Below are 26,889 nucleotides of genomic sequence, written 5' to 3'. Positions count from 1 at the left end.
CGTCATTTTAGCCATCCGTTGAGAGTTTAATGAGCAACACTTTATTGTACAAGAGTTTACACAAACAAATTCTCAAAAAACAGATGTTTTTAGTTCCTTAACATACCTTGAGTAAGTAAGTTTAATTATGGCCACATATTTAATTTGTTCAGCTTTTCTCTGCAGGGATGATTTGGTCATTTGTGTCTATGCTTAGACAAACATTTTTTGTCGGCATTTTAGGTGAACTACAATAAAGCGTTTAGTCACTTACAAATTGCCGAAAAATTTCATAAAAACAAATTGCATCAGATAAGGTGTAGATTGTTATACTCCTGTTAAAATTGAGTAGAGAGAAAATATTAAAAATTCCGAGAAAATAAAAATAGAATTTTCGTAATTTCGAAATCTTTAAATTGGAATTTGTAGCAGAAAAGGGGATTAATGAAACTTTTTACTCGCACATTGTAATAGAATTATGGTATTGAGCTCAATTTGTACGCAATTAATATGAAATAAGTAAAGTAAGGGACAGCTGAACTAAAAATATTAAGAAGACGCTGTATTTACCATTCTCCACTTGGTTAGAAAAGGTTAAATAAAATCATTATCTATTAAAGACTGTAATATCCGAAGATCCATCTATTGGTATCGACAATTCAGTGCAAAAATAGAGGACCAACCAACAGTGGTAAATATGTTAGATTAGATTAGTTAGTCGCTTTGTAAACAAACGAAACAGACTTCTGAACAAGTAGAAGTCCGATTTTAAATATAGGGTACTCAATTCTGCTCAAACGAAAGGGTTGAAGTAAGAATTTTACAAAGTAACTGATCTATACCCAAATTTAGAGCTGTAAAACTCTATGAAAAGTTTTTCTAAATGTTCATCGGACAGCTTGTTCAATTAATAATAGACAACTTCAGTAGAAATTCGTTTAAGTCCTTAATGGTCTCAAAATGAATTTTGGGTTACCTATCTATTTATATTTAACAATTTGATAAAATATAACTTACTTGATATTTTTGAGTTCCACGGAACTAGTTTATTAATGACACAAATCCTTTCTTTTTACGAACACTTGGAGTCTTGGAATATAATAACGCCGCAATCGCTCAACATATTAGAAGAGAGCTCTTCCAGTTTTAATACTATTAACTGGTATTTTTTATGATATCCAATATTGTCTAAAGCACTACTGACAAAATCCAATCAGTTCGATAGAACTCTAAATGCTTTATATCTCTGTACTCAGGATATTTCTCGATAACTTATTTGAAAAAACTCAGTCTAAGATACGACAACTAAGATTAGAGTTTATATTTCATTGCATCTTCTGTGGATCGGTCTAATATCTCCGTTCTTCAACTTAGAAATTCCGTGCATAGCCATAGAACTAATGTAGATAATAAATGTTAAACAAAGCTCCGTATATTATTCGAGGTTGTTAACCACAACTCTACCCAGATATAAAGCTATTGTTGTAGTAACAGGAAACAAGCGAGTTTATTGAGCTTAGATCTTAGGATATAAGACCAAGTCTAGTCCAATTACAGAGTCGCGACTCCTTTGGAATCGGCGTTCTTTTGCTCAGTGGCTCAACGGCTGACTGCATTGCGATCGACTTGACTTTTTATCTCACACTTGACTATATTCCTCATAGGTATTATCAAATGAGCTAGATACAGATTGCAGTTATTTTTAATACCCTTTAAATCTTATTATTGCCATAACAACTACTTTCAAGTAAGGATTAAAAAATGTAAATCGAAGCTCACCAAGGCAACTGCATAAATTTAGAGGCATTTGTGGCTTGATTGTTATTTCCTTCGTATGACTTTAATTGAATTAAGTGCCACATGCAATAGCAGCTTGCAACTTTCCAATTCGCTGCACTGCAAAACATGTGAGTATGTGTCTAAGCACTAACACTACACAGAAACTTGAGTAGAATTAAATGCATAAAATACTACACTAAACCGCAACACCGTTAGCGTTGAGTGTTGAGCGTTGAGAGCGTTGTTGAGTGGTGAAATCAGTGCCTGCACTTGAAATTGTTGCACATGAACAGCTATGAGCATGCTGTGCATACAACCAATTACCTGTAAACAGGGCCATTAAACTGGCAGCAACAACAATAAAAATAACCATAATAGCCAAAGCAAAACTGCTGTCAAACAAAACCCACACACACACATGCATGCATATATACAATAGAAGCAGCGCAGCAGCCGCGTGGCATGAGCTTGAAAGCCATTTTCATGTTCATGGTCACATTTATTCTTGTTGCAACATTTTGTCTGCTCGTTGTGCCACAGCATTTACACCCACGTTTAACATTTTTACTGTTATTATATGCAATGTATTAAAAGTTTTACACTCTTTCACTTTGAACATTTGCACACACACATACAAGTCACTGTGGAGAGTGTGTGTGTGGCATATTCACTTGCAACAAACACCATATTCAATTCTTCTGTCATATTCTTATTTCTTTTTCATGGCTAAACCACAAACTATGTTCGAACATACATCACAAATACGCACACACAAACTCGCATCACGCTGCTGCATAATGGATGACTGCACTTGACGCTTGGCGCTCTCACAGGTTATCGAAGACTTCGGCTACATCTATGACAGTTCGATCACGGTGCCACCAGTTAGCGTACCCATCTGGCCGTACACGCTCGACTTTAAAATCTCGCATGAATGCAAGAGCGGCACGTGCCCGTCGAAGAGCTTCCCCGGCGTGTGGGAGGTGCCACTCAACACTCACTATGTCGAAGGTTATGAGGGCGGTCACTGTCCCTATCTGGATCAATGTGTACTCCACAATTTGGATGAGGATGAGGTGTTCGCTTGGCTGCAGGAGGACTTCACACGCTACTACGAACAGAATAAGGCGCCCTACATGATGCCATTCCACACGAATTGGTTCCAGACGAAACCGCTGGAAAATGGCTTGCATAAATTCCTTGATTGGACACTTGAACTGTAAGTACCTGACTGTTGTAAATTTAAATTTTTATATATACTGTTATATTGATATCTACTGACGTTAGCTGTAAGTATATGTGGGGAAATTTAAGAGAGTGGTAGGTATGATGTCGTAAATTGATTAAAAATGAAAAAAAAACAAACCGTGAAACAATTTAGCGTCATATTAATGCAAATCATCGTATCAATTAATAATGTTTCTTCGACTTACCACAAAAGAGATTAACTTGATATTATATCAAAAGCAAATATGAAAACCCGGTTATCTGTCAACTCTTGATAGCATTAGTTTGTTAATATTGTGGTTCTGCTTCAAAATTTCCCGCACTCTTAGTAATTCTTATCAGCGACCCTTCTCTTTAGGTGGAGAACACGATAATGTTGCTTACGGTTAGATCCAGATAAAAAAATAAGCAAGAAGTGATTCCAAAGAAAATTCATGAAATTAATGATTTCTGATAGATCCAGAATCCTGAATAGGTCGATTCAGTATGTCGGCAGCCAAATTACACATAGTGTTCGAATACCGAAATATTACTGAATGATACGTCCAACACTCGATTGACTTCACAATTAGATAGATGTAGATGTAGATCGTTTCTTGTGAATTCCAAAAACTCTTCGACTTCTTCGAAGAAGGTTCACCAGATGAAATTCACTGTTTAGCTGTTCCTGTCGCAGAGACATTCCCCAAGCTATTCGAGTTTTGTCAAAGCAGATACTTCCTCGGGTTGCTCTTAAAAAGTCCCAAACACTGCATGGAAGTGATCTCACATCATTTTTGGCATATAGAAACAAGAATATTGCTCTTTTCCATTTTTTCAAGTCCCAGGACACGCCTGCGAGATTACGATATCGATGAAACTTTTACTTTTTGGATCACCCTATAAAGTACAACCATGACAATTCTTTCAATAATTTGTTTACACGAATTTTACGTTAGTAAAACTCAGCAGTGCTGCGATAAATATATTTTTGAATTTATATCTTGAACTTCGTTGAGTTCTATAGTGAAGTACAACCTGACAGTAGATCGCTCAAAACCTTGCGTGGGAATATGTCTTAGATTATTCTGAAACGTATTACATTTTTGAAGAAGAAGAAATTTAAACAATGAAATATTCAATTTTTTATACTTATTGCTCAAATCCTCCGGTCGCCGTAGATAATACTCAACATATTTTTCGGTCTACAACAATATTTGCTACTAAAGTCGTAGAGTTCTTCTTCTATTTGGTTTTAAAGGAATCCTTGCGTACAGATCTTTCTAGGGTAATTAGTTTTATAGCTTCATGTATATATTTTCCATTAAATGACAATTGTTTGGAGCAAGTCTTGGACTCATTGAGGTTATTTCAAGATTTCATCATATATTTTATACATGACAAATTGAAAAATCTTTAATATTATTGTTATAACACCATTTCATAACTGATAAATTTAACGAGTATTTTCATTCAGAAAGAGCCTCTATCACACTATAGATGGGCTAGAATTATTAAGAAAAAAGTTATTATATATGTATTTTAAAAAATTCCGTGTACCTGATCATGCGTTCTAATTACTCACAACTCACTCAAGAAAACTTGAAAACTACCGTTATTAGCGAAAAACATACCAACTTCACCACAAAAATCAATTGTAATTAATTACATTCCTTTAATTATAACTGCGCATAGTTTTACAAAACGAAAGTAAGACACAACAAAATTTATATATTCCAGTAAATATAAGTATAAATGCAGCCACTACTTACAGCATAGCACAATTTGCCGCGCTTTACGCCGCCCCATTAACCGCAAACGGTTTTTTGCACTCGTGCGCATTTACGCCACTGACCAACAGTGTTTCGCACGTTTTAATGAGAAAAGTTTAACAGAATTAAACTTTCATTTTAAAATAACGCAAAACATAGTTAATGCCGGAAAAAACCGTTGGCAACAACATAAGCAAAAACATAAGCAAAGCGCGCTGCACCCCTAAACAAAAACAAAAACCAAAAAAAAGAGAGAAAATAGTATTAACATCGGAAAGCAACAACGAACGCATAAAAACATCCAGTAAAGTAGAAATATGCGAAAAATTTACCTCACTAATGTAACGGATGCGCATGGCGTGGTGAACTTTGAAAGCGACATGGCCTAAACCGCCGCCATGTTAAAATGGCGCATATATTGCTGCTTAAACTTTGGTAATGAAGTTACACCGATAATAGCAAGCGCTACTGGCGCGGCCGTTGGCACTTAGTATTAGTCGTATTAGACGGCCTTGTTGTTGTTGTTGTTGTTGTTGTGGCACATATCACCCGCTCACTACACGAGCGAAATGCGCCCGAACGTAGCGAACTATAATTTTTGCAATTTTCACACATTTTCAAGCTTAAAGCACTGGCGTACAGACGGGTAGAAAATGATGGCATAATCAGAACAATATATCAACAAGAAGGCTACTATTGGAACAAGGAAAGAAAAAATTTAAAAATATCTACAAAAAAGATATTTTGAAAATTTTGCACTTTAAAATTTTATTTGAAGATTTTCAATTATTTTCAAGAGAAGTCAATTTTCGGTAATATTTCACGTCTTCCACTTTCACATTCTCCACAATTTCTTATCAAACTTTTTTTTACGGAACATTGAATTCACAAACATATTCCGTATGCCATTATTTTGCCAGCCACTGTACATGCTCGCATCCTTCATCCGCAATCCAGTTAAGATAGGTAATTGAAAATGACAACACCGGCACTTGATGTGCGAGGAATTTATTCCATTTTAATGGCATTTTCACTGCAATCAGCTATGCATGTAGTGGTGAACGGCTAATAAAACTTTTTGTCAGCTCTTCAGACGCATACTGCGTACATGAGGGCCAACGATAATGAACTTCAGGAAACTAAACTTGTTGTTTAAGCGTAAATACGTTTTTCAAATATTTATGTGGATGGAAATGCTTAAAGCTCATATACTACAATATATGTAGTGTTAAAATAAGGATAAGAATGTTATTTTATTATGAAATACTCAGAGATTTAAAAAAATTTCATATTTAATGAAAGTAAGTAGTTATGCTATTTTTGTAGATAAACGACCTACTTTTTCTAGTAAACACAGTCTCAAATAAAGGAGAATTTTATAGAGTAATTGATATTATTCAGACTTGTTACTATCAGACTGTTCATGAAACCTCTAAAATTAGATATTAGATTAGAGAGGAACTAGATTTCTAAACAATCTCAAGTCGATAAGATAAGTCGGTTATCTCGATAAATATTGCTAGTTGCTTCAAATTCTTGCACTTCAACTTTACTATCGAAGCTCTACTACAAGTGGTGAACACCACAGCCTCTATTTATGAGGACACCCAAGGTCCGCTGACGGGTTTTCATGTACTCTAAGATTTGAATCTTATTAAAGTACGTTCGAGATCAGATTAGGCAACATAGTGAATGAGGCGACCAATTCGTCTAATACAACCGCTTTAAAAAAGCGCTGTGACCGTTTGTTCGCCTTCAGGTAGTCGATGTAGAGTAGATGTTGTGAATTTCAGTAAACGGTGGTCATCACATCCATAGCTGACAGAAATTTCTTCGACCTTTTCCATTACTTGATGTCTGGTGCGTACCAATGGGTTCGTGTTTCGTCGATGGTTTGAAAATGATGCAAAACATAAACAACACGAAACACTGCTTGTAAGCGGGCTCCCATCGTTTCGTTTCCAAGCGTTTTTTAATATCACTGTGAGTTTTTTTGCAGCCTGGGTCATTGTTCTATTAAAAATTGTATCGGGTTCTAGCTGCAGAAGTTGTGTGGGAGAAGACAAGTTGGAATGATCTCAACAATTCCTTATGGAATGCCCCGTCTATGCAAGATCAAGGCTAAAATTCCTTGAATCTCACTTTTTTAATACTCTCGCGAAGTGGCGGATTTAGAAGTAAACAATCTATGCAAATTTGTAGTAGGTTTACAGCGCTTTGTCGAGTCTTAACATCTAATTGGGTTTTTTTTCTGATTTCACAAAGGACATTCCTTATAGTTTAAGTGTATTCCTCTTCTTGTGGGGAACAGCCATAAATCTTAATCGAAAGTCTATTAACAAAACAAAGTTGGAGTATTTGGTAGAATATCCTGATAAAGTCTTTCGAGTAAGGATAATTTTTCCAAATGATTTATACCTATTGCTCATTATTGAAAAAAAATAAATAAAAAAAATAAGAATTTACTCAAAATCAAATCCTTTTCTCTGCTAATTAGCATTAAATAAACCAACTTCCATATAAAATCACATAAAAAGTGTGTTCTCTAAAATTATTACTTACTAGCAGACCTCTCCTGCTTCGCAAGGGTTTAAACAAACATTTTAAAACTTAGAAGTGTGTCTGTACTTTCCCATTTCTTAAATGGGTTCATTTTAAAAAAAGTAAAATGAGGAAAATTCGATCATGAAATTATATATTATTTGCAATGAACTAGAACTTGATTACGACCTCTAGTATTAGCTTGTAAATTTTTTTTCTTCAAGCCGCTGCACACGCTCCAAATCTTTCCTCTTTATAATAATAGTATAAATTGGAGTTCCACCACATTTTCGGCATTTACTTTGTGCCTACCCCAAGCCTTTTAAAACACAAAAAAAAATAATTTCTGTATCTATAAGTAGCTAAGATATTATAGGTCTGTTAGCAACAAATTAATCACCTACGTAGCAGGATATAGCCCCTAAAGAAGTTGCTTAATTAGCTATATATGGATATCATATATTTACACACTTATCTTCATTTACACCTGCCCACATAGGTGAATACATATCTACAGAAAACTATGTCCTAGCAACACCCAACGATTATGTTGAGCCAATATCGTAAGCTACTCTGTCAGAGTTACCCGCATGCCAAAAACAAACAAGTACAAACAAATAGCCAAAGAATTTTGTGCCACACATGCACTGCGGACAGGGCAGAGCAAAAGTTTTGCCAATTATGGGCAAACAGTAAGAAAACTCGTCGAGTCGGCGAAGCGACAATTCGATTGTGACAAATTGCAAAATTCTGACATTTGCTTTATTTCTGACATTGTTGTTGTTGTTGTTGTCGATTTTATTGTTATGTACTTTGCGTTACTTTTCACACGGCACAACAACAGTAATATCAATAAAGCAGAAAGGTGCTCGTACCAAAGGAAAACTAAAGCGACAAGAAGAAGAAGCAGGCGCAGAAGAAGAAGAAAAGCGAATTGTGAAGCGAAATAAAATTTTATGTGTCAATGACATTTGTGTATCGTAAACAAATTAAATGCTTGTCAACAAAAATTTTCCAACTTTGCTACGTAGGCAATATACGTGGAGCAGCCAGCCGCACGCTGTGGCAGTGGCAGCAATACAAAAACTTTTGCCATCGACGCTCCCGTGTCTTGTTAGTGTTTGCTGCAGTTGCCACGCTTTTATTGTATTTACAGCTATTCAAGCCGTGTTTGAGTTGTCGCTTTGTATGCTTCTGTGAGTGTCCTACGTTGGCCGATTGTTGCACAGAGTTCGATCTTGTGACAGCCAAGCTGCGATTTGAGCCAAGACACAAGAGTTCAAATGCTTAACTCTACTTACTACAAGCAACAAACGAACACATATAGGTACAAACATATGTACATATATGCATGTATGTGTCCGAGTACGAATATGAGAAAAGTTATTTGCGCACACTTGTATGAGCCAACCTCAATAAACTTTCTTTAACATATTTTTTATATATTTCTCCAATTTTTGTTTGTTTGTTTTCATGTGTGTTCTTGCATTGTAGTAAAATCGTATTGTTGAAGGTGTTGACAAAGTTGTGAAGTATTTCTCACTTTTCTGGAGCTCTTTCACTTCTATTACCTTGTTATTTAGTTTCGATGAGCTCCACAACAAATTATAGGTCAATTAGATGAGCGTACATGGCCGAGAGGGGAGAGTTGTTAAGGAAAACACATAAACGACGAAATAAACCTTTGGTGTCCCCATTTGGATATCCCCATATCCCAGTATTGAATTTTTTTTAGAGTTTCAAAAAATGTGTCTAACAATTATTAGGAATGATTGCTACAATATACTATAATTAAACGTTACTGTTGTACTTCGTTTTAGAGACATATATAAATGACCAATGAGATGGTCTTTTATTGAATTTGTCATTACTGCGCTGCTCTCAGCCTCTTTTGATTAAAATATTGTTTGTTTTTGTTCAAACAAAATTCCATTTATTGAACTAACGATCGTAAAGAGAGTTGAGATAACTGAGTTACAGAGTATAGGTATTTGATAGAATTCTCAATATTAATATTACACCTTAGTCTGCGATGAGTACTAAATATGCACTAAACCAATCCAATATTTCTTCTGATTGAAAGTATATAATGGCTGGTAATAATCTAAACCGCCATTGCTTTTATTTTTAGTCAATTTGGGTATAGTTAGTTTACGGTTATAGCCAGTTAAGTTCGAACTTGCTGGGAGGTTTCTTCTTGTCAACGGATAACTGTAGTACCAGTTAGGATATCATGATGAAACTTGGTAAGCATATTCCTTGATACCGTAAGAGGGTTACTATTGAAAGCGGACCATTGCAACGCTCACAAAAATGCGATAACCGAAAACCTATAAAAAGCTATAATTAAGCCATAAATAAAGTAATGAAAATCGTATTTAGTACAGCGGAAAAGTGGGCGTAATCTCGCCCGTAAAAAGGTTTTTGTATATAACTCGCAAAATACTAACTCGAAAACAATAGAATCACCAAATTTTACAGAAGAAATGCCGGAAAAAGCTGCACTCAGAATTAAAAATAAAATGGAAATGGGACGTGGCGTCATCCACTTTTGTGTCAAAAACCATTTATCAGGAACTACTCGACCGATTTCAATGAAATTCGGTATATAACATATATATTTCTTGACACCCTGATGACACGGATGGAATATGTACTAAATCGGTTTTTAACCACACCTATTTCCCATATAATACAATCACGATAGCGGAATAAAACTTTACAAAAAAATGCTGTATTTGAGGTGTGGCATCACTTATGAAAAAATTGTCAAAATCGGACTATAACTTTTCAATGCCCCGAATATCGAACAAGAAGAACTCAATGCTATTTTACCGAAAATACTGGTAAATCTCTCAGATATTTTAATTTATTTCATATGGAATAATTTTCTTCTAATAGTTTGTCTCTGTACCGAAAATGGTTAAAATCGGGTCATAACTTCTCCTACCTCCTATATACCTAATTATAAATTTTTCAAATTTGTTAAATATCTTAACCAATCTTGAATCTACTGTGCCTTGGTGGTGAAAATGATTTTTGAATACGATTCAGGAATTACCTTAGCCCTCATTTACCATATATGATGATTTTCGTTATTCTAATTATTATCATCAATATTTTATTATTATGTTTTAATTAAAAAAAATTTTTACTTCAACGGTATGCATAAGCTCGATTCTGTTTTTAAAGCCATGTATATATATTTTCCAGATTTTTATTTCACTTCATATTATATATTTTCTCACCAACCCACCAAGTAAACACAATATCCATATGCTCGTTATACCAAACAATCAAAGTGTAAATGACGAAGCTTATTTATATAAACTCACAAAATTCCCTCACAACCTTTTAACAAACTAAACTTCCATCAAATTGCAGCGCTTTCCGAGCACACGCCGCAGATTACTTGAAATTCAATATGCTTTGCATTAACCTTTGCTTAACTAAAGGGTGATTTTTTAAGAGCTTGATAACTTTTTAAAAAAAAAAAACGCATAAAATTTGCAAAATCTCATCGGTTCTTTATTTGAAACGTTAGATTGGTTCATGACATTTACTTTTTGAAGATAATTTCATTTAAATGTTGACCGCGGCTGCGTCTTAGGTGGTCCATTCGGAAAGTCCAATTTTGGGCAACTTTTTCGAGCATTTCGGCCGGAATAGCCCGAATTTCTTCGGAAATGTTGTCTTCCAAAGCTGGAATAGTTGCTGGCTTATTTCTGTAGACTTTAGACTTGACGTAGCCCCACAAAAAATAGTCTAAAGGCGTTAAATCGCATGATCTTGGTGGCCAACTTACGGGTCCATTTCTTGAGATGAATTGTTCTCCGAAGTTTTCCCTCAAAATGGCCATAGAATCGCGAGCTGTGTGGCATGTAGCGCCATCTTGTTGAAACCACATGTCAACCAAGTTCAGTTCTTCCATTTTTGGCAACAAAAAGTTTGTTAGCATCGAACGATAGCGATCGCCATTCACCGTAACGTTGCGTCCAACAGCATCTTTGAAAAAATACGGTCCAATGATTCCACCAGCGTACAAACCACACCAAACAGTGCATTCGGGATGCATGGGCAGTTCTTGAACGGCTTCTGGTTGCTCTTCACCCCAAATGCGGCAATTTTGCTTATTTACGTAGCCATTCAACCAGAAATGAGCCTCATCGCTGAACAAAATTTGTCGATAAACACATTTCGAACCGAACACTGATTTTGGTAATAAAATTCAATGATTTGCAAGCGTTGCTCGTTAGTAAGTCTATTCATGATGAAATGTCAAAGCATACTGAGCATCTTTCTCTTTGACACCATGTCTGAAATCCCACGTGATCTGTCAAATACTAATGCATGAAAATCCTAACCTCAAAAAAATCACCCGTTATTTACGTAAAATCTAATTCAATACGCCAACATTTTAAGTAGCTAAGTAAACAAGATTAAGAAGAACAACTTTCTAACTTAACCTCGTTTAAGATGAACAACAACAACAACAACAACAGGGAAATTACAGAAAGTATTGCATAAGTAATCCTTTCGCTTAACCGCTATTTAACCTAAAATAATTTCCAATCAACATTGAAATTACACAATGCTAATACATGCCGGCATGCGGCATTCGACACGCTCAACAACCTTAACACTTTTGCACAGTGCCTCCCTCAGCTATACTTTTATTCGGCGCTTTTGCCGAGCACATGATGATTTCCTTATTATTTTCGAAACATTTTTTGTGCTCAACTCCAACAACAACAGCAATAAACGCATTTGAATGTTGTGAGAAGCAGACATTGAAATATAATACAGACAAACACACACACCCATACACATGCAGATATATAAATACTTCAATTTTCCCAACAAAGTTGATTTTGAACTCATCACGATTATAGGGTGAGAGCGGTGTAACCCAGACGTAGTACAGTTGTGGCGTAGCTAACTTTTGCTTATTTTGTTTGAAACTTTTGGAATTTTTAATTAGTGCCAATAACAGCAGCAACAGCAACGCCGGCTGGAAGGGCGTGTGAAATCGATGATTCGCCGGTACAACAGTGCGTATGAGCAACTATTTGCTTGTGACCATCAATGGAAGAGTATCAATGCTAGACGAGTCGAGCATGGGGGTTTCATTTAATTCACAGTGTTTTTTTATTCATTTATTCTTATGGCATATCCTTTGCTTCTTGATTGTGTTTGTTGTTTGTAATGTCGCAGTTTAATTTAAATTGAATTCTACGAAGTTTGTTGTTTGACACCTGTAAGTTGGTCCACACTGCACTTAACACTTCGCGCCACTTTATCGACTTTATGCCCGGTGAATTGTTGACCTTTCAGAATGTTTGCGACAACATTGTTGCCAACTGTTTGGGTATTCATTTTGTTGATGTATTACTGTGCTGGTGGAAATGTTTGATTGAATATTCAGGGGTGTTTGTGAGTATATTTAAGTGTATGTGTGCTTTAATTTGCAAACGACACTACAACTTTTGATATTTGCAATGTAAACGGGATTGGCATGTGTATTTATTAGGGTAAAACAAAAAATTTTTCAACGCTCAGATGAACAATTTCACTCACCATAGCAAAGAAAGTCTTACAAAATTTTATTCATCATAACCGTGGAACTTTTCTATGAAATGTTGGTTACCATCCGCCTAGAATGAGTTCGAATTTGAGCTTAAGCTCAAAAAAATCTAACGTATTTTTATTTCGGATATACTCCAGACAAATATCTCGGAAGGACAGTCCTAAGCATATCCTCACGCTCTCTACGGTATATTTCTTCAAAATACGGGTATGCTCACAGACAAGTTCAAGATTATAAGTATAATCAGAGCTTAGTTCTGGTTTCTAACAACCTTACAGTTTTTATATGATAAATACTTAATACTTAATACCCCATCACAATTCCTATCCATACAACTTGGAAAAATGAAACTATTTGAAGACGAGTTGATCTCTACTGTTGGATTGGTTTGTTTTTGGAGGCAAAGTGAGCTTAACCACAACGGCCGCAGTTAGGCCATCATTAGGTCCATTGTACTCCCCAGAGGTATCCATAAACAACTCGTTAGATTAATCGATTTCTCTTAGATTGGAGTATTGGGAAATTGGAAATGAAATTGGAAATGCCCTCCATTCTGCTCATTCCACTATACCAAACCTCTGTAGGTGGAATCAAAGAGGTAGTAGTCCCACGATAACCCCTGTGATATTGCGTAGTTCTCTCTTTTACTCTAAAGTAGAATTTTATTGGTCTGTCCACTTTCAACATTACCTCATACGACTCATGTTGAAAGTGTTTCAAGACCTGGGAAGTTCTCTCTAGCATACAGGGTATTAAACTGAAGGGATATATCAGGCGGAAGATCCTTTCTCGATTGAGAGAAGTATGATAAATACTGGCCTAGCCAATAAAATGCACCAATATGTGCCTCTATCGTGGTATTACACTTTCTTGGTAGCGAAAACATTTGGACTTTCCACAGTATATCAACTATTGTACGTTCCAAAGCCATTTTTCCACCCTTTTGTAGTCCGTCCTCTTTTGGTGACCATCGATGACAAATTTTATCTATAGTTTCTTAAACTAAAACGAATCCTTAGGATTAGTAAATTAATCCATCTCGTTATCAAACTGTTTCTTCGAAATGGAAGTTTTGCGTTCACCCTAATGCCTGCGGTTTTACTCATACAAAATTATCGTTTGGGTAGCAGTTAAAACCACATTGACACAAAATGTTAGAACAAACAACAATAAAATTTTCAAACTAAAATAAATTTTAAAACTCAACTTACATTAACTAAAAGTATATGGAACAAAAAATTTACTGAAAGTCTAGACGATGAACAAAGAGAACCCCTAAGCATATGCATGCCATTGAAATCAGAAATTCTAAGTTCAAACTCAGAGCCTTATAATCTCTAATGATAAATAATAGATTTCATAGATTTTATTTTGTTTGTTTATTTGTATCATTATTTTGAACTCATGATGAAAATAACTCATTATATTAACATTTATACATTTATATGCAACGCTCTCTTAAATTTCCTATCAGGAACACCATTACTCTCCAAATTCGCTCAGCAAATGTTGAACACCAAACTATTTAACTTGCTTAATTTTTTATTTCACTTCTGGGAAATGCAAATGTTTGTTTTTGTACTCCCACAATGTTATTTCGACTACATGTAACGTACACTACGTTCACTCTCCCTATCTTTCTCTTTCAAACACAAATACTGTTATTTTGAGTTATTTTAACTTCTTTTGACCAAACAACTTTTTATTGCATTTGTAAACTATTTCATGATTTCATTATCACGCTCTACACAACTCATACACTAACTTATACTCTCTTCTTCTCTTCTCTCTCTCTCTCCCCCCTTGCAGTCCCGACGTCTACATACTCACCATCACCCAGATGCTGCAATACATGACCGATCCCAAAGAGTTGCGTGACGTCAACACCATCGAAGCGTGGAAGTGCGACAAGAGTGTTGCCGTTGCACCGAAACCATGCAACATTTGGAATACCTGTGCGCTACCCTTTAAAATACCCGAACAGAATTTGACGGACACACGCTACATGGAGACTTGCCGCGAATGTCCCAATGTCTATCCATGGTTGGGTGATGCTGGCGGCACTGGCATTTCGGGACGTGACAATTACATTTTCTCTGGGCCAGCGAGCGGCGGCGAGGATGGCGATGATGCCGGCGGCGAGGAGGAGAAATAAGCGCAATGAAGGGTAACTAGTAGTGTAGCAGTGCGACAAGAAGTTGTAAAGGTGCGCTAAGCTAGTGTAAGCTGTTAGCTAAAAAGTTTCAAGGGTCAGGTGACAAGTGTTAACTGACAGCTGCTGTCAACTGTCAACTGCCAACTGCCAACTAAGTGTGAAGTGTTTTGTGTTTACATTTTCAGTTTTACGCTCGGTTTTTGTTATCTCCTATACACCTACATATATATTTAATGCGAGTTTAATTCTCTGTGTTTTTTATTTGAATTTTGTTTTGCAGCCATTTATAAAATGTGCCAATTAATGTTTACAATTTTGCTTTTCTTTATCAATTGTACACAGCCGTTTTACCTTTTTGTTTTGTTCTCTGTGGAATTGTTAATTAGTATTTTTGCTCAAATTGTTTTCAATTTTTTTCCTTACACTTTCAAAATACTCACAGTTCTTCTAGCTGTTTTAGTGTTTAAGCCATGAAATCGTGTCAATCGTAGACGTTAAGCAAATACAAATAAAATTGATTTTTTATGAAGTGAAAAGGGTTTTCCTAAATTACAAAGTTTAAGTGGTTTTCGCGGTAAGTATTTTTTGTGTAATGAACACTCTCTACATTTAAGAGTCCAAATTGCTACAGAGCAGAAAATAACGGTGAAGTTACTTACTTAGTGAACCGTATTCAATTTTGCGCCAAGCTCCACAATATTCGATGCACGACATGAAGAATAATAAATTAGAAAGCTTTTTAGAGATGTATTTCAAAAGGAAGGCTCATCGAGATTTGTTACATCGACATTTGTAACCGTTTTTATACAAAAAAAACTTCAATTTACAAAAAAACGGCGGAAGCAAAGTTGATTCCATTGTATGTAAATTTGATAGTCGTTTTAAAGCCACTTTTCCTTGTTAAACCAAAATCTGACTATTTTGATATTCTCTAGCGAAAATACATAATTCTTCAAATGTTCTTGACTTTACTAATTATAATACCATAAATTCTAAAAATGAGATTCAACTTAAAGGCCTTGGATATGTCATAATTCCCAAGAAAACGGGCGGTTCTTCTCTACCAGAATTGTTCCAAATTTCATTTGGGTAAGAGAGGTAAGGTGAAGACTGCATTTTTGACGAGCTATCCCTGTTATTATCTAATTTGCATTTACAATACCACCTTCATATAATCAATTTAGAAGCCGTTGGAGTAAAAAGGGCTAAAATAAAATAGTCTGATAGGGAATCTAAAGATACAAAAAGATGCGCAATAAAATGAAAATTTGGTCATATTGTCGGAAAAGATATATATTCATACAAATTGACCTCAGTCTGGCGAAAGCTGTACATTAAAGAAGAAAGTGCCTAGATGACTCCACCTCGCCTTCATTCATACCGTTTTGGCAGCTTGCGATTGTCAGTACCTTTAGTCCCACCGCATGAGTGCCTATTGGATAGTGTCCTTTCAGCACTCCCTTGATTGCGGCAAGATGAACATTGCTGAGGCATAGCAATTAGAAGGACTTCTAACGCTCCGGGCCAGAAAGATCTTGCAACCTTTCAAATGCTTGTTGTTGGCCACGTATTGACCGCGGACTACCGACATGTTCCCCCCCGATGACAATGTAGTTAAGGTATCTTCTTCCAACACCACTATGACCGGATACTCAAACAAGTCGGATATTGAAGTAGTTGAAAACTAACACTAAAGAGGAAATACACTTCTTCACTAACTTTCAGCCTAATGTCATCGAACACAAAGCCTGTACAAAGTGAAATTAATTTGAGAGATGAAAGCAGCAGCACTACAAGTTCTAACCTTTAAATCTATATTAGATGACTAAAAGTTTGGTTGTATATCCTACTTGTGGAAACGACACAACTATTGATGGATTCGAGTAACCTAGAGCTTTAGTAAAGTAAGAGCTTTAGTAAAGTTTAGTAAAATTACTTCTAGATCCCCATAACTTCTTTTACGAAGATTTAAAATATTCTGGAATAATAATAAAAATGTCACCAGCTCTCGAAAACGGTTTAATATTCGTTTGGAACCTTACTTTCTTACTTATTCAGTACATGCTTTTGCAATTGTAGTGGTTAACTATTAAGTATAAGCTTTTCAGCAACAGCGTAACCAGCACGTGTCGCATCCGCTTAAATCGATTCGATTCGATAATCAACTTGTTCTGCCAACACTCAGTTACAACACGCTTCTCCATGCATTTAAGTGGACATGTGTTTATATTTGTACAAATACATGAGTGTGTGTGTGTGTGTCAAAAAACAACAATTCGTCGCTGAAAATTGAAACACGTCGTCAACGTCGTTGGGCAGCACAGGATTTCGAAGCTTTTTTCGCTCATTTTATAAATTTATTTACACAGAAATGAGTGTCGCTGGTTATCGCAATGTGATGGCGTAAAATTGATTTTGTTTTTGTTTTTTTGTTTCTGTAATATTATCCCGCTGTAATTGAATTATAAAACCATGTTGCATGCCTTTAAGCAAATTTGAAAGCTTTCGAAATCCTGTTTGCCGTTTAAATTGAAATGTATTCACTTATTTTTTTCTGACCACATAATCGAAATAACATTTAAATACTTAAGTAAGAAGTATACGAGAGTATAGTAGAGTGGAATTATAGGCCTATAGAGTTTGGAGAATATATTTATTTAAGTTAAAATTAAAATTTGTTCTTCATATTTCTATTGGACTAAAGTGCGAAGATAGAGTGGAACTTCGCCATATCAAGTCCCAAATCGTAGCATAAGTATAATCGAATTTCCAATTAGTTCTATCGAGATATCTGGTGACCGTTATATACCATGTGAAATCAAGATCAGAGTTCCTCTTATAAGAAAAATGGTATATATACATATATACAAATGGATGAGAGATAGACACGATTGTTATCAGATTTTTTAATAAAACATATTGGCGGAAAAGTTGATATTCTAGGAGTTAAGGAATATAACTTTGTAATTCAAAATTCCTTCCTTCTGAGACTCACTGAAGTTTTGGAGATTAATTGAACAAAGAATTAAAGACGCCCAGCAAATTTGTGGGGTACTAGTACCAGAAATTTGCCAAATCGGTGCCATCGTACAGGTTTATAACTTTTGTATACCGCTCCGGTGGAAATTATATGTAGTTTCCTCCACACCGATAATCAGCTGAACAAGAATACCACAAAGTTTCCTTTATATGGGCTACATGAGTTCAAAAAGATAATTTATAGTATATTTACATTTGCCTATGAAACGAACAAACCTGTCTCAATAGCATTTTAGTACCAATGCCCAATTTAGTCTTAAGATTTCTATCGATGTGAATTTTCAGTAAAGAGAATTAGAAAATATTCTAAATTTTCAGTATCCAAGCGTTTCTGGACATACGAAGTGATTAAGAAGTATAGCCGATCTCATTCGCTGAATAATGATATAATGTCATTATATCTCTTCAGATCAGTATATTCTCTCTAATTAGTTTTCTAGTAAAAAAAAAGGTAATGCATGATAATCAAAATAAACTAAATACTTTTTTTTGGAAACTAAACTTTAAAAACCATGGATCTCCACACGTGTAGAACACTCTGTTACAAAAGGAATGGAAACATAAAAGCATATTCATTAAATTGTACACTCGTTTTTCGAAGCACGTAACGGTACAAATTTGTACCTGCAAGCAAGAACGAACATCTTTAAAGACAGCAAGAGAGGGGCGGGTGTTAGCACTTACCGTAGTCTTGTACATTGTTAAACCGAAATTGTGTCAACACTGTAATTATTGAATTAGTTTTACAATCAAGTTGCAGGAGTAAATATTCTACACTTTCCAAGCAACCGAGCAACCAAACCCAATTGTGATACACAGACAGTTACGCTGAAGCCATTACAACCAGAAACTCAATTGTACATATGTCAATAAACCAAATTGTGGAGACTCCATAGATTGGTAGAAAGTCATAAAAACAGAAAGAATATGGTAAGGCCTTTGGCCTATTTCACAAATCATAATACTGACCAACACCGGCTTGAAGTAGATTTACTGAAGGTTTCGAGATTGTGATTTGTTTCGATGACGATCTCCATATACAATTCTATTGATGACATTAAATGCATTGAGGTTCAGATACTGAAATAATTTCTATGCGTGGATTCAGAAAATTGTTAATCTTATAGCGTTTTCTTTTCTCAAAAAAATGTAACATTTATTCTGCCCTGTGTTCGGATTTTCAAATTGTGAATGAGAGTTGACTAGCATAATAGGAAGACATTTCTCTGTTCTTTTATCACGTAAAAAATGGAAGACATTCAGAAAGGTAGTACAGCATTTGTATAATGTTGAAATATAAAAAGGCAGCATTTTCATCGAGAAAAGAAAACGCTATTAGATTATTTGTGAAATAAATGAATGATCCGAGGTTCAGATACTGAAATAATTTCTATGCGTGGATTCAGAAAATTGTTAATCTTAGATTATTTGTGAAATAAATGAATGATCAGAAGTGGCACTCGGAAATACCTGTTTTAGACTGTAGACTAATATGACTCACCCATTATGCTCCATAGTCCGCTCGGGGAAATATGTGAGTAGATCTCACCGATAACTATCTTCAAAAAAGGTGTATAATGATTCATTGGAACAAACAAGTTTTTAAACTACTAGTTTTAAATCTTAGAAATTAATAAACATTCATATGTATAATTGAGATCGTATATAGCAGATATCCTGTAATGAGAGAGAGATATCCATATTATTCCCATTCTTTTGAGATGCTTCTTTCAATCGCTCTCTCTTCTTCTTACTCTCCTTCTCCCTGCCTTTCTTACCAATTATTTTGATATTGAATATAATGTCGTATAAGCTTTGTTTAGAAAAGCTCAATTGGACTTTTATAAAAGTTCTTTCTCTTGATCTTGACTGAATCATAATTTGCTCATATCATGAATCCATAACTTTCTGTACATAAAACATCTTTGAGCCTCTGAAAAGAAAACTTTAGGCTTATTGGGTTATGCCGGCCTTGTTGTGGTAACAAGTTGACTTTATTGTTGTTATTGCCTACCTATCGTACACGTAAAGAAGATATGTTTAAAGGCAAGTACTTAATGTACATTTACACTTGAAAAGAGAGATAGTTGTGTGCTTGTGCTGAAACGCCGACACATTTAGCCTCTCCACAGGCACTCTTGCTTTTGACACTTTTGCGCTGACAAAGTGGCAACATCGTTTTGGAAAAGTAAAAACTTTTTACTATTAATAGTAGTAGGTGGAGGAAAAGAAGGCGTCGAGGGACGAAATTTCAAACCAACAACAGCGATGAAGGTGTGCTATTTAAGCCGAAAAAAGAGTAGAAGACAGTGTTGTAAAAACTTTTGCGCCACATTTACTGTGGCAAGCATTAACCCCAACACAGACAGGCAGTAGAGTAGCAGTTATGTGTTGGCCAACTTCTCACTAAGTTAGTCAGTCAGGCGGCAGGCAGGCAGGCCGTCACATATGGTAAGGCTGCCTAGCCGCTTCGTTAGTTAGTTTCAAAAGTTTACACCCACTCAATGCGAGTTGCTTACACCACCTTGGGTGTGCGAGAGTTGTGTGAAATGTTGCACCCTCAAAAATTGCTCTGCACGAGGTGAACACGTTTCAATTGTAAAGTTTTCGCAAATTAAATTCAAATTAAACTTGTCATAATGTATCTACAGGTAATGTAATGTGCGGCATATCCTGCGGTCCTCACTTTTGTTTCCGGTTGCTTTAGTAGCGGATATCCGATATATTTATAGGATTTTTTTTTTATTTTGTAATGTACTAACTTTTATTTGGGGTTTATTTTACTTTCACAATTTAAATGAAATGCAAAATGAAAGATCAATTCAAAGTCCACAGAGACCTACGAAGAGAACACGAGATTAAAAACCCCAATCAGACCGCAAGTTAAATCAAAATAAATTCAACGAAGCCCAACATCGACTGGCTACCTGTGTTTGAATATTATATTTGACTACTGCTTAAAGACTCATTAATCAGCAACGACATAAATAGTATCCACCTGGTGGATGTTATGCAAAGGGGATTCTAACAGTTGTTGAAGTACCAACTATAAATATTGATGCACGTTCGATGGGCAGAGCGAAAAGGAAGGGAATGTTGTATACGGTGACTATTCTCCTTCGATGACGCAGTGATACAAAAACGACAACCACAGAGGTTTACATGATAAAAGCTTATAATCTCGTATTGAAATTTTTGATCCGTTGCAATTTCATTCTGTTTCCAAATTTGAAAAAGTCTCGACGGAAAAATAATTGAAGAGATTTGAATCGTTTTTCAGTTAGGTTAAAGAAGTTGGATCATAGCTGCTTCAAGTGTATCTCAACTAAAGGTTGGCCGTGTAGACCCAAGGATTCTGTTAATTTCGCAGCAACATGCGTCAACAACAAGAATAAGGTTACAAAAAAAACAACTCAACTCTTTTTTTTTCAAGAAAAGTTTCATTGCTTGTTCGTCTCATTTGGGTATATAATGGAGTCCCATAAGCAATATAATTTATATGTAAGGATATATTAAGATTATCACTTAAGGTTTTTGGGATTTATGGGTCTCACTCTACAGATACGGTATTAAGGGGTTTCGTGGATTCAAAAAATCGATTTTTTGTTTTTTGGCTTATTAATTTATACAATACCTCAAGAATATTGTCCTAAATTTTCAAGCCGATCCGAATAATAGTTTCGAAGATACAGCTTTTGGAAGGTGTGCGCTCCAAGTCAGGTATTACTGTTACTCAAAACTTTAAACGCGTTTTTCTCGGAACCTTGTTTTCAAAGTCGGTTGTCCAATTTTCTAGAAAACTATTCAACCTATCTGATTGAAACTTTGAACAGGTGTTCGGGATATAATTTACTCGTGCTTGAACGAAGGATTTTATTTTTTTTCAATTACAACTATTAAAAAAAAATTGTTGAGCGAATTTGACCGAAATTTTGATTTTTTTGGAAAAATATCTGTCAAAATTCCAATTTTCACTTTTTTTGTCTTTCCTTCGTTCAAGAGACGAGATTATTGTCTCACCTAAAACACTTATTTTTGTTTTTCCATTTTGGATGATCCTGTCTATGCTGACAACGCGGACGCACCTTTTTCAGAGGGGTCACCGGAAATGACGTCGCAATGGAAGTTTTCCTTTTTTTTCGAAAATTTCAGCAATTATTTTCTAAATATGTATCTATAAGATAGAAAAAGGTTTGAATGAAATAAATATTTTTTTTACGTGAAAAAAATATTGAAAATAGGCCATTTTACGCGACACAACCCATGTAACACCTTAATGTACAGTATATTTCTAAAATCATTATTCTTTATGGTCATTTTCTTCATACTGTTTGAAATTTTCGTATTTTATCCCGATACCAAAAGTACACGAACAGCTTTGATATCAGGTAGAACCTTAATATTTCTGCATTTCAGAATATACAAAAAAGGAAGTACTCACATGTTTTATACCACCTCGAACGACTCATTAAATGTACGGAAACTTGTTCGCATGAGAAACCCAATTTTATAGTTTAAGGATCATCTCTATTTGAAATCACTTTCACTATACTCTAGTTTTGTTCCTGGTCTCTGTTGTTTAAAGTCATTCACTTTAATACCTTCTTCTTTGACCTCAAGTCCAATGAAGTTGTTCTGACTAATTATTTTGAGACTAGATGTCTATTACCCTAATTAATATCCTGAAATCGACAGTTTCTAACTAAGCTAAAATACGACGGGAAATATGCCCTAGTTTTTACTATAAATCAGAACGCCTGTCCTAAAGTAAGTACGGGTTATTGCCACAGATATTTCCGATTAAAGTACAATAATAATAAGATATAATATTATTGGACTTCAAATAACAAAGTATGTATAAGTACAGAGAGAAAGATGAGTGTCGAAGTTTACACCCATTTGTGTTAACTTCCGAGCGTATGTACCCCACCACCCACCATCAAAGCAACATAGACATCATCTTGCCACTAAATGTAATTTAAATCGCTTCACGCACCTCGCATTTCCTATCTCTTCGCGCGATCTATCAACTTAAGCAGGTCCAGGTGGAGGTGGTGAAATCACGCACATACCCGCACGTCTCATCCACAACAGCTTGAAAAGTTGAGACAGTTTGGGTTCGCACTTGTATTATACGCACACCACAACTTTTGCGCGAATGATGCAAATTAGATGGGGCGCAAGAGCAAGTATGAGTGGAATGGGTAACGGTGGTGGTATGGTGGTAAATGGAAAGGTAAATGCCAGTTGTGCGGGTACATCTGTAAAGCTGGCGGCACGGCATGTAATAAGCGACTGCAAAATCGATTAACGTTCTTGTGAACAACTTTTGCGCGGCAAATGAGACGCCCGTCGAGATGTACGCATGTGTTGGTACGTTGTAAGCGCCGATGACACGCCGACTTGGCCTCAGAGGTTAAAACTTCAATAACAAGTAAAATAAGAAAAAAGAAAGTTTCAATAGTATTACAAACAACTTAGGCGTAGCGGCCGGGTGTTAAACTGTCTGCAGGTATTCAGTGATTTTCCAAGAACTCTCGCGGGCAGTCTGTGAAACTGAACACTGAAATGTGGTTATGTAATACATATAAAGCTATGTACAAGCCTGCGAGCAGCGTATGGACGCTAAACCCGCATCGAAAAGTTACTGCTGACATATTAATTGTGACATATTCTCACCAAGTTGGCTTCATACCTGGCTGTCATCATCCATTTTGTTATTGCTAAGTGTGCTCCTTTTAACAAGTGCGCTGTTGTTGGTGTTGTTAGCCTATCTCGCTGATTTTGTTAAATGTAGCCATCGGTTGTGGGGTTGTTAACGTTACTGTCAGGCGAACGATGCTGGTTGAAGAGTGTTGTTGTAAAATTGCTTTGTCAGCTCTGCCCTCATTTGGCATCTTAGTAAAGTTCTTTTAATTTACAAATATGCTGTAGTTAGTATTATATAGACAGTAAAATATGTCAATAGATATGCACGATTTCAGACAAGCTAATTATGTCGAATTAACTTTCCAAAAAAAGTCGAAAAATCTAAAAATATACAATTGTTGTTACTAGCTAGAAAATGGGCTGTTATAAACTCACAACCACGCCCACTATACGTTTTCATGCATTCATAAGACTATATATCGAATTAGGACTGATTAGGAATTGTCGAAATTCCTCTAATTCCAGCAACAAAAAAATATGTTTCAAAAATTTTCGATAATATTTCGAAAATTATTTTTTTAGGCGCGGTGAGCTTCTTCAAGGATGAAGTTGGCGGAGGAATTTACTGCTGGGAGCTTCACATAAACCTTAGTTTCAGGCTTCCCGATGACTGCAGCGTTTTTCAAGCGGAAGTGGCTGCTATTAAAACAGGGACGGATATATTGCTTCGAAGCTCAACAACCTTTAGGGAGTTGGCGATCCACTCATTGACCATGCGCTCAGCGTTGGTTAAGGAATGCCTATCTGCACTGTCGGTGACGTCGTTATACTTTTCAATTAGATTAGTCTGGGTTCCTGGCCACTACGGAATTCGACGGACTCACTATTAGAAGCATGGAATCATGTAGGAGCACCATTGTCCTACTGCGGTCTGCTATGCTATGGGCTTCGGCTGAGCTGGGTAGGCGCTGGTCAGTTACAAACACATGCTTAGTCGCAAGATCCTTCTGGCCTAAGGTAAACCGCGGTAGGTCTACTGAACTTTTCGCCCTTAGTAAACCTTACCTCTCCTTTGTCGTAGGGGTTCTTACTGCATGGAGGAGGATGAGGTGGAATCTCTCATCTCATCACTTTCTTCTGGAATGTTCCCTCTTTGCGAGATCAAGAAAGAGATTTCTTGAATCTCACTTTTTAGAACAGGCTCGAAATAGGAAAATAACGTTCAGGGTGCTTTGTCGACTCCTAATTGTAAATCTAGGGGGGATCCAGGCTTCACAAAGGACTATATTTTAAAGTCTATGTGTGTTTCCCTTTGGGAAACTGCCTTACAACCTAACTTAACCTAACCAATATTTTCGATTTTATCGAGAACGAAATTTATATACCTATATATGAGGTTAGGTAGATAAATACAGTGGATGTCGGTCCACATAGACCTTAGGAGGCCCATTGTAATTACTTTGTTTTATTTATTTAGGAAAAAATTGCTTTATAATTGCAATGTTCTTAAATTATGTCCAGAGGAAATATTAAATATAGCACAAAATTACGGAAAGAGATACTGGACTCCAAAATGAGTGTTGAATATATGGTTTTGTGTAAAGAACTTTAAGTATATCTCCCTTTTCTATTTTTATTTCGCGGAAGGTAATCCTGAATATTATGGGTTAAAGCTCACATGGAGTCGAAATTCAGTCATCATAATTATATAGCTTTAAGTGATAAGAAGACTCAAAAATATATAACACACTAAAAATCTGTAACGTGTTGCTATAAATAGGTCCAGGAGCTGCATATTCCAATTCATAGCAGCGACCATGCCAAGACTCATAAATATATTAGTATGTATGTAAATCAGAATTATAGTCAATAGAAAATATATGGACTCTATCTCTTAATGGGCCTTGAATTCACATCCTGTAGAACCTATGAAAATTCAAAACGGATAATCTAAAAAACACTTTCATTAATGTTTTCAATTTTTTCTCAATGCCACTATTTCAAGTATATAATTTCGATATTAAATGTAATTGGCACTTCAACTAAGAGCTGCCACTGTCTAAAGAGCGACTATTTACTACATTCCTTGGCCTGTATTATCTGTATAAGTGGTCATTAAAAGAGTGATTCACAGTGGCCAATTCTATGTACATAAAAGAAGTTATTAAAGCAATTGAAAGCCATAAAAGCGCAAAAATATATACAACAAATAGAAAACTTTTAAATTCAAGTGCAAATGCACTACACTTAACACAACTCAAGTCAACCTCGGTGGGCAAATGCCATTGCGGCTATTGCAGTGGTAGATGCATTGTTGTTGCTATCGTATTTATACACCATTGTGTCGTGTTTACTGTTATTGCACTTTATGTCGCACGTCGAACAGCGCTTGTAGCACTCACACCAGCGCACAAACATACATACAAATAAAGAATGTGTGTTGTAAAAGAAATAAACAGTATACTCAGGGATCAAGGTTGCCACTTTTAAAGGAGTTTAAAATTAAATTACATGAAAACCATTCCGTTTTCAATTCGATATTTCTATATCACTCATTTATGAGACCGTCCTTACAGGATTTGCAATGAAAGTTCTTTAGAGTTTACTCTCCTTATAACTGAAAAAAATCCACTTCTTCTATAACTGCCTAAGCAACTTCGCCCGAGACCACAACACAAATACTGGCTATACTTCTAGTCCTATGAACTTATTGACCGCCGCCTTACTAGCAAGGCAGTCCACGGCCTCAGTACTCTCTATACTTTTGTGTGCAGGGATTTATTCGAGAAGTGACCTCTCTTTTGCGATCTGCTGAGTCATGTCAGACTCTATAAAACAGAGACGTTCCATTCAAATAGAAAGTGAAACTGAATCACAAGTCCAGCAGAATGGTCAGAATCTGTTTCCAATATGTTTGTTGAAACCTTCAGTTCGAATGGAAGTTCCCTTAAGGCAATTTTATCTAAATTGAGCATTCTTTTGGCACTCGCTTATAATAACACGGTTTACTATTTGTAATGCTCATAAGTCTCTTAAAAAAAATACATCTCTCCTGGTAACAAAATACCTATTGTGGCAACCCCGCGACACAAAACGTCTCAATGGAGTGAAGTTAAACACCACAAAACTTTTGCTTTCACATTCGTTTTCATTGCATTATTTTATTTCATACATTTCTCTTT

General features: G+C 35.8%; 1 protein-coding gene across 1 annotated transcript in view; it reads left to right on the top strand.

Annotated features, from left to right (window-relative positions):
• Positions 1-15,555, top strand: part of Aper1_8 (chitin deacetylase 1) — a 75,964-nt gene extending 60,409 nt beyond the window's left edge. The window contains exons 7-8 of the mRNA XM_011190910.3: positions 2,592-2,977; positions 14,674-15,555. Coding sequence (XP_011189212.1) covers positions 2,592-2,977; positions 14,674-15,019 — 732 coding nt within the window. The 3' untranslated portion in view covers positions 15,020-15,555. The remainder of the gene's footprint in view (positions 1-2,591; positions 2,978-14,673) is intronic.
• The last annotated feature ends 11,334 nt before the right edge of the window (positions 15,556-26,889 follow it).

This window comes from Zeugodacus cucurbitae, chromosome 5 (assembly GCF_028554725.1).
Source record: "Zeugodacus cucurbitae isolate PBARC_wt_2022May chromosome 5, idZeuCucr1.2, whole genome shotgun sequence".
Taxonomy (NCBI): Eukaryota; Metazoa; Arthropoda; class Insecta; order Diptera; family Tephritidae; genus Zeugodacus; species Zeugodacus cucurbitae.
Note: the sequence above shows the minus strand (reverse complement) of the source record. Positions and strands in the feature narration are given on the sequence as shown.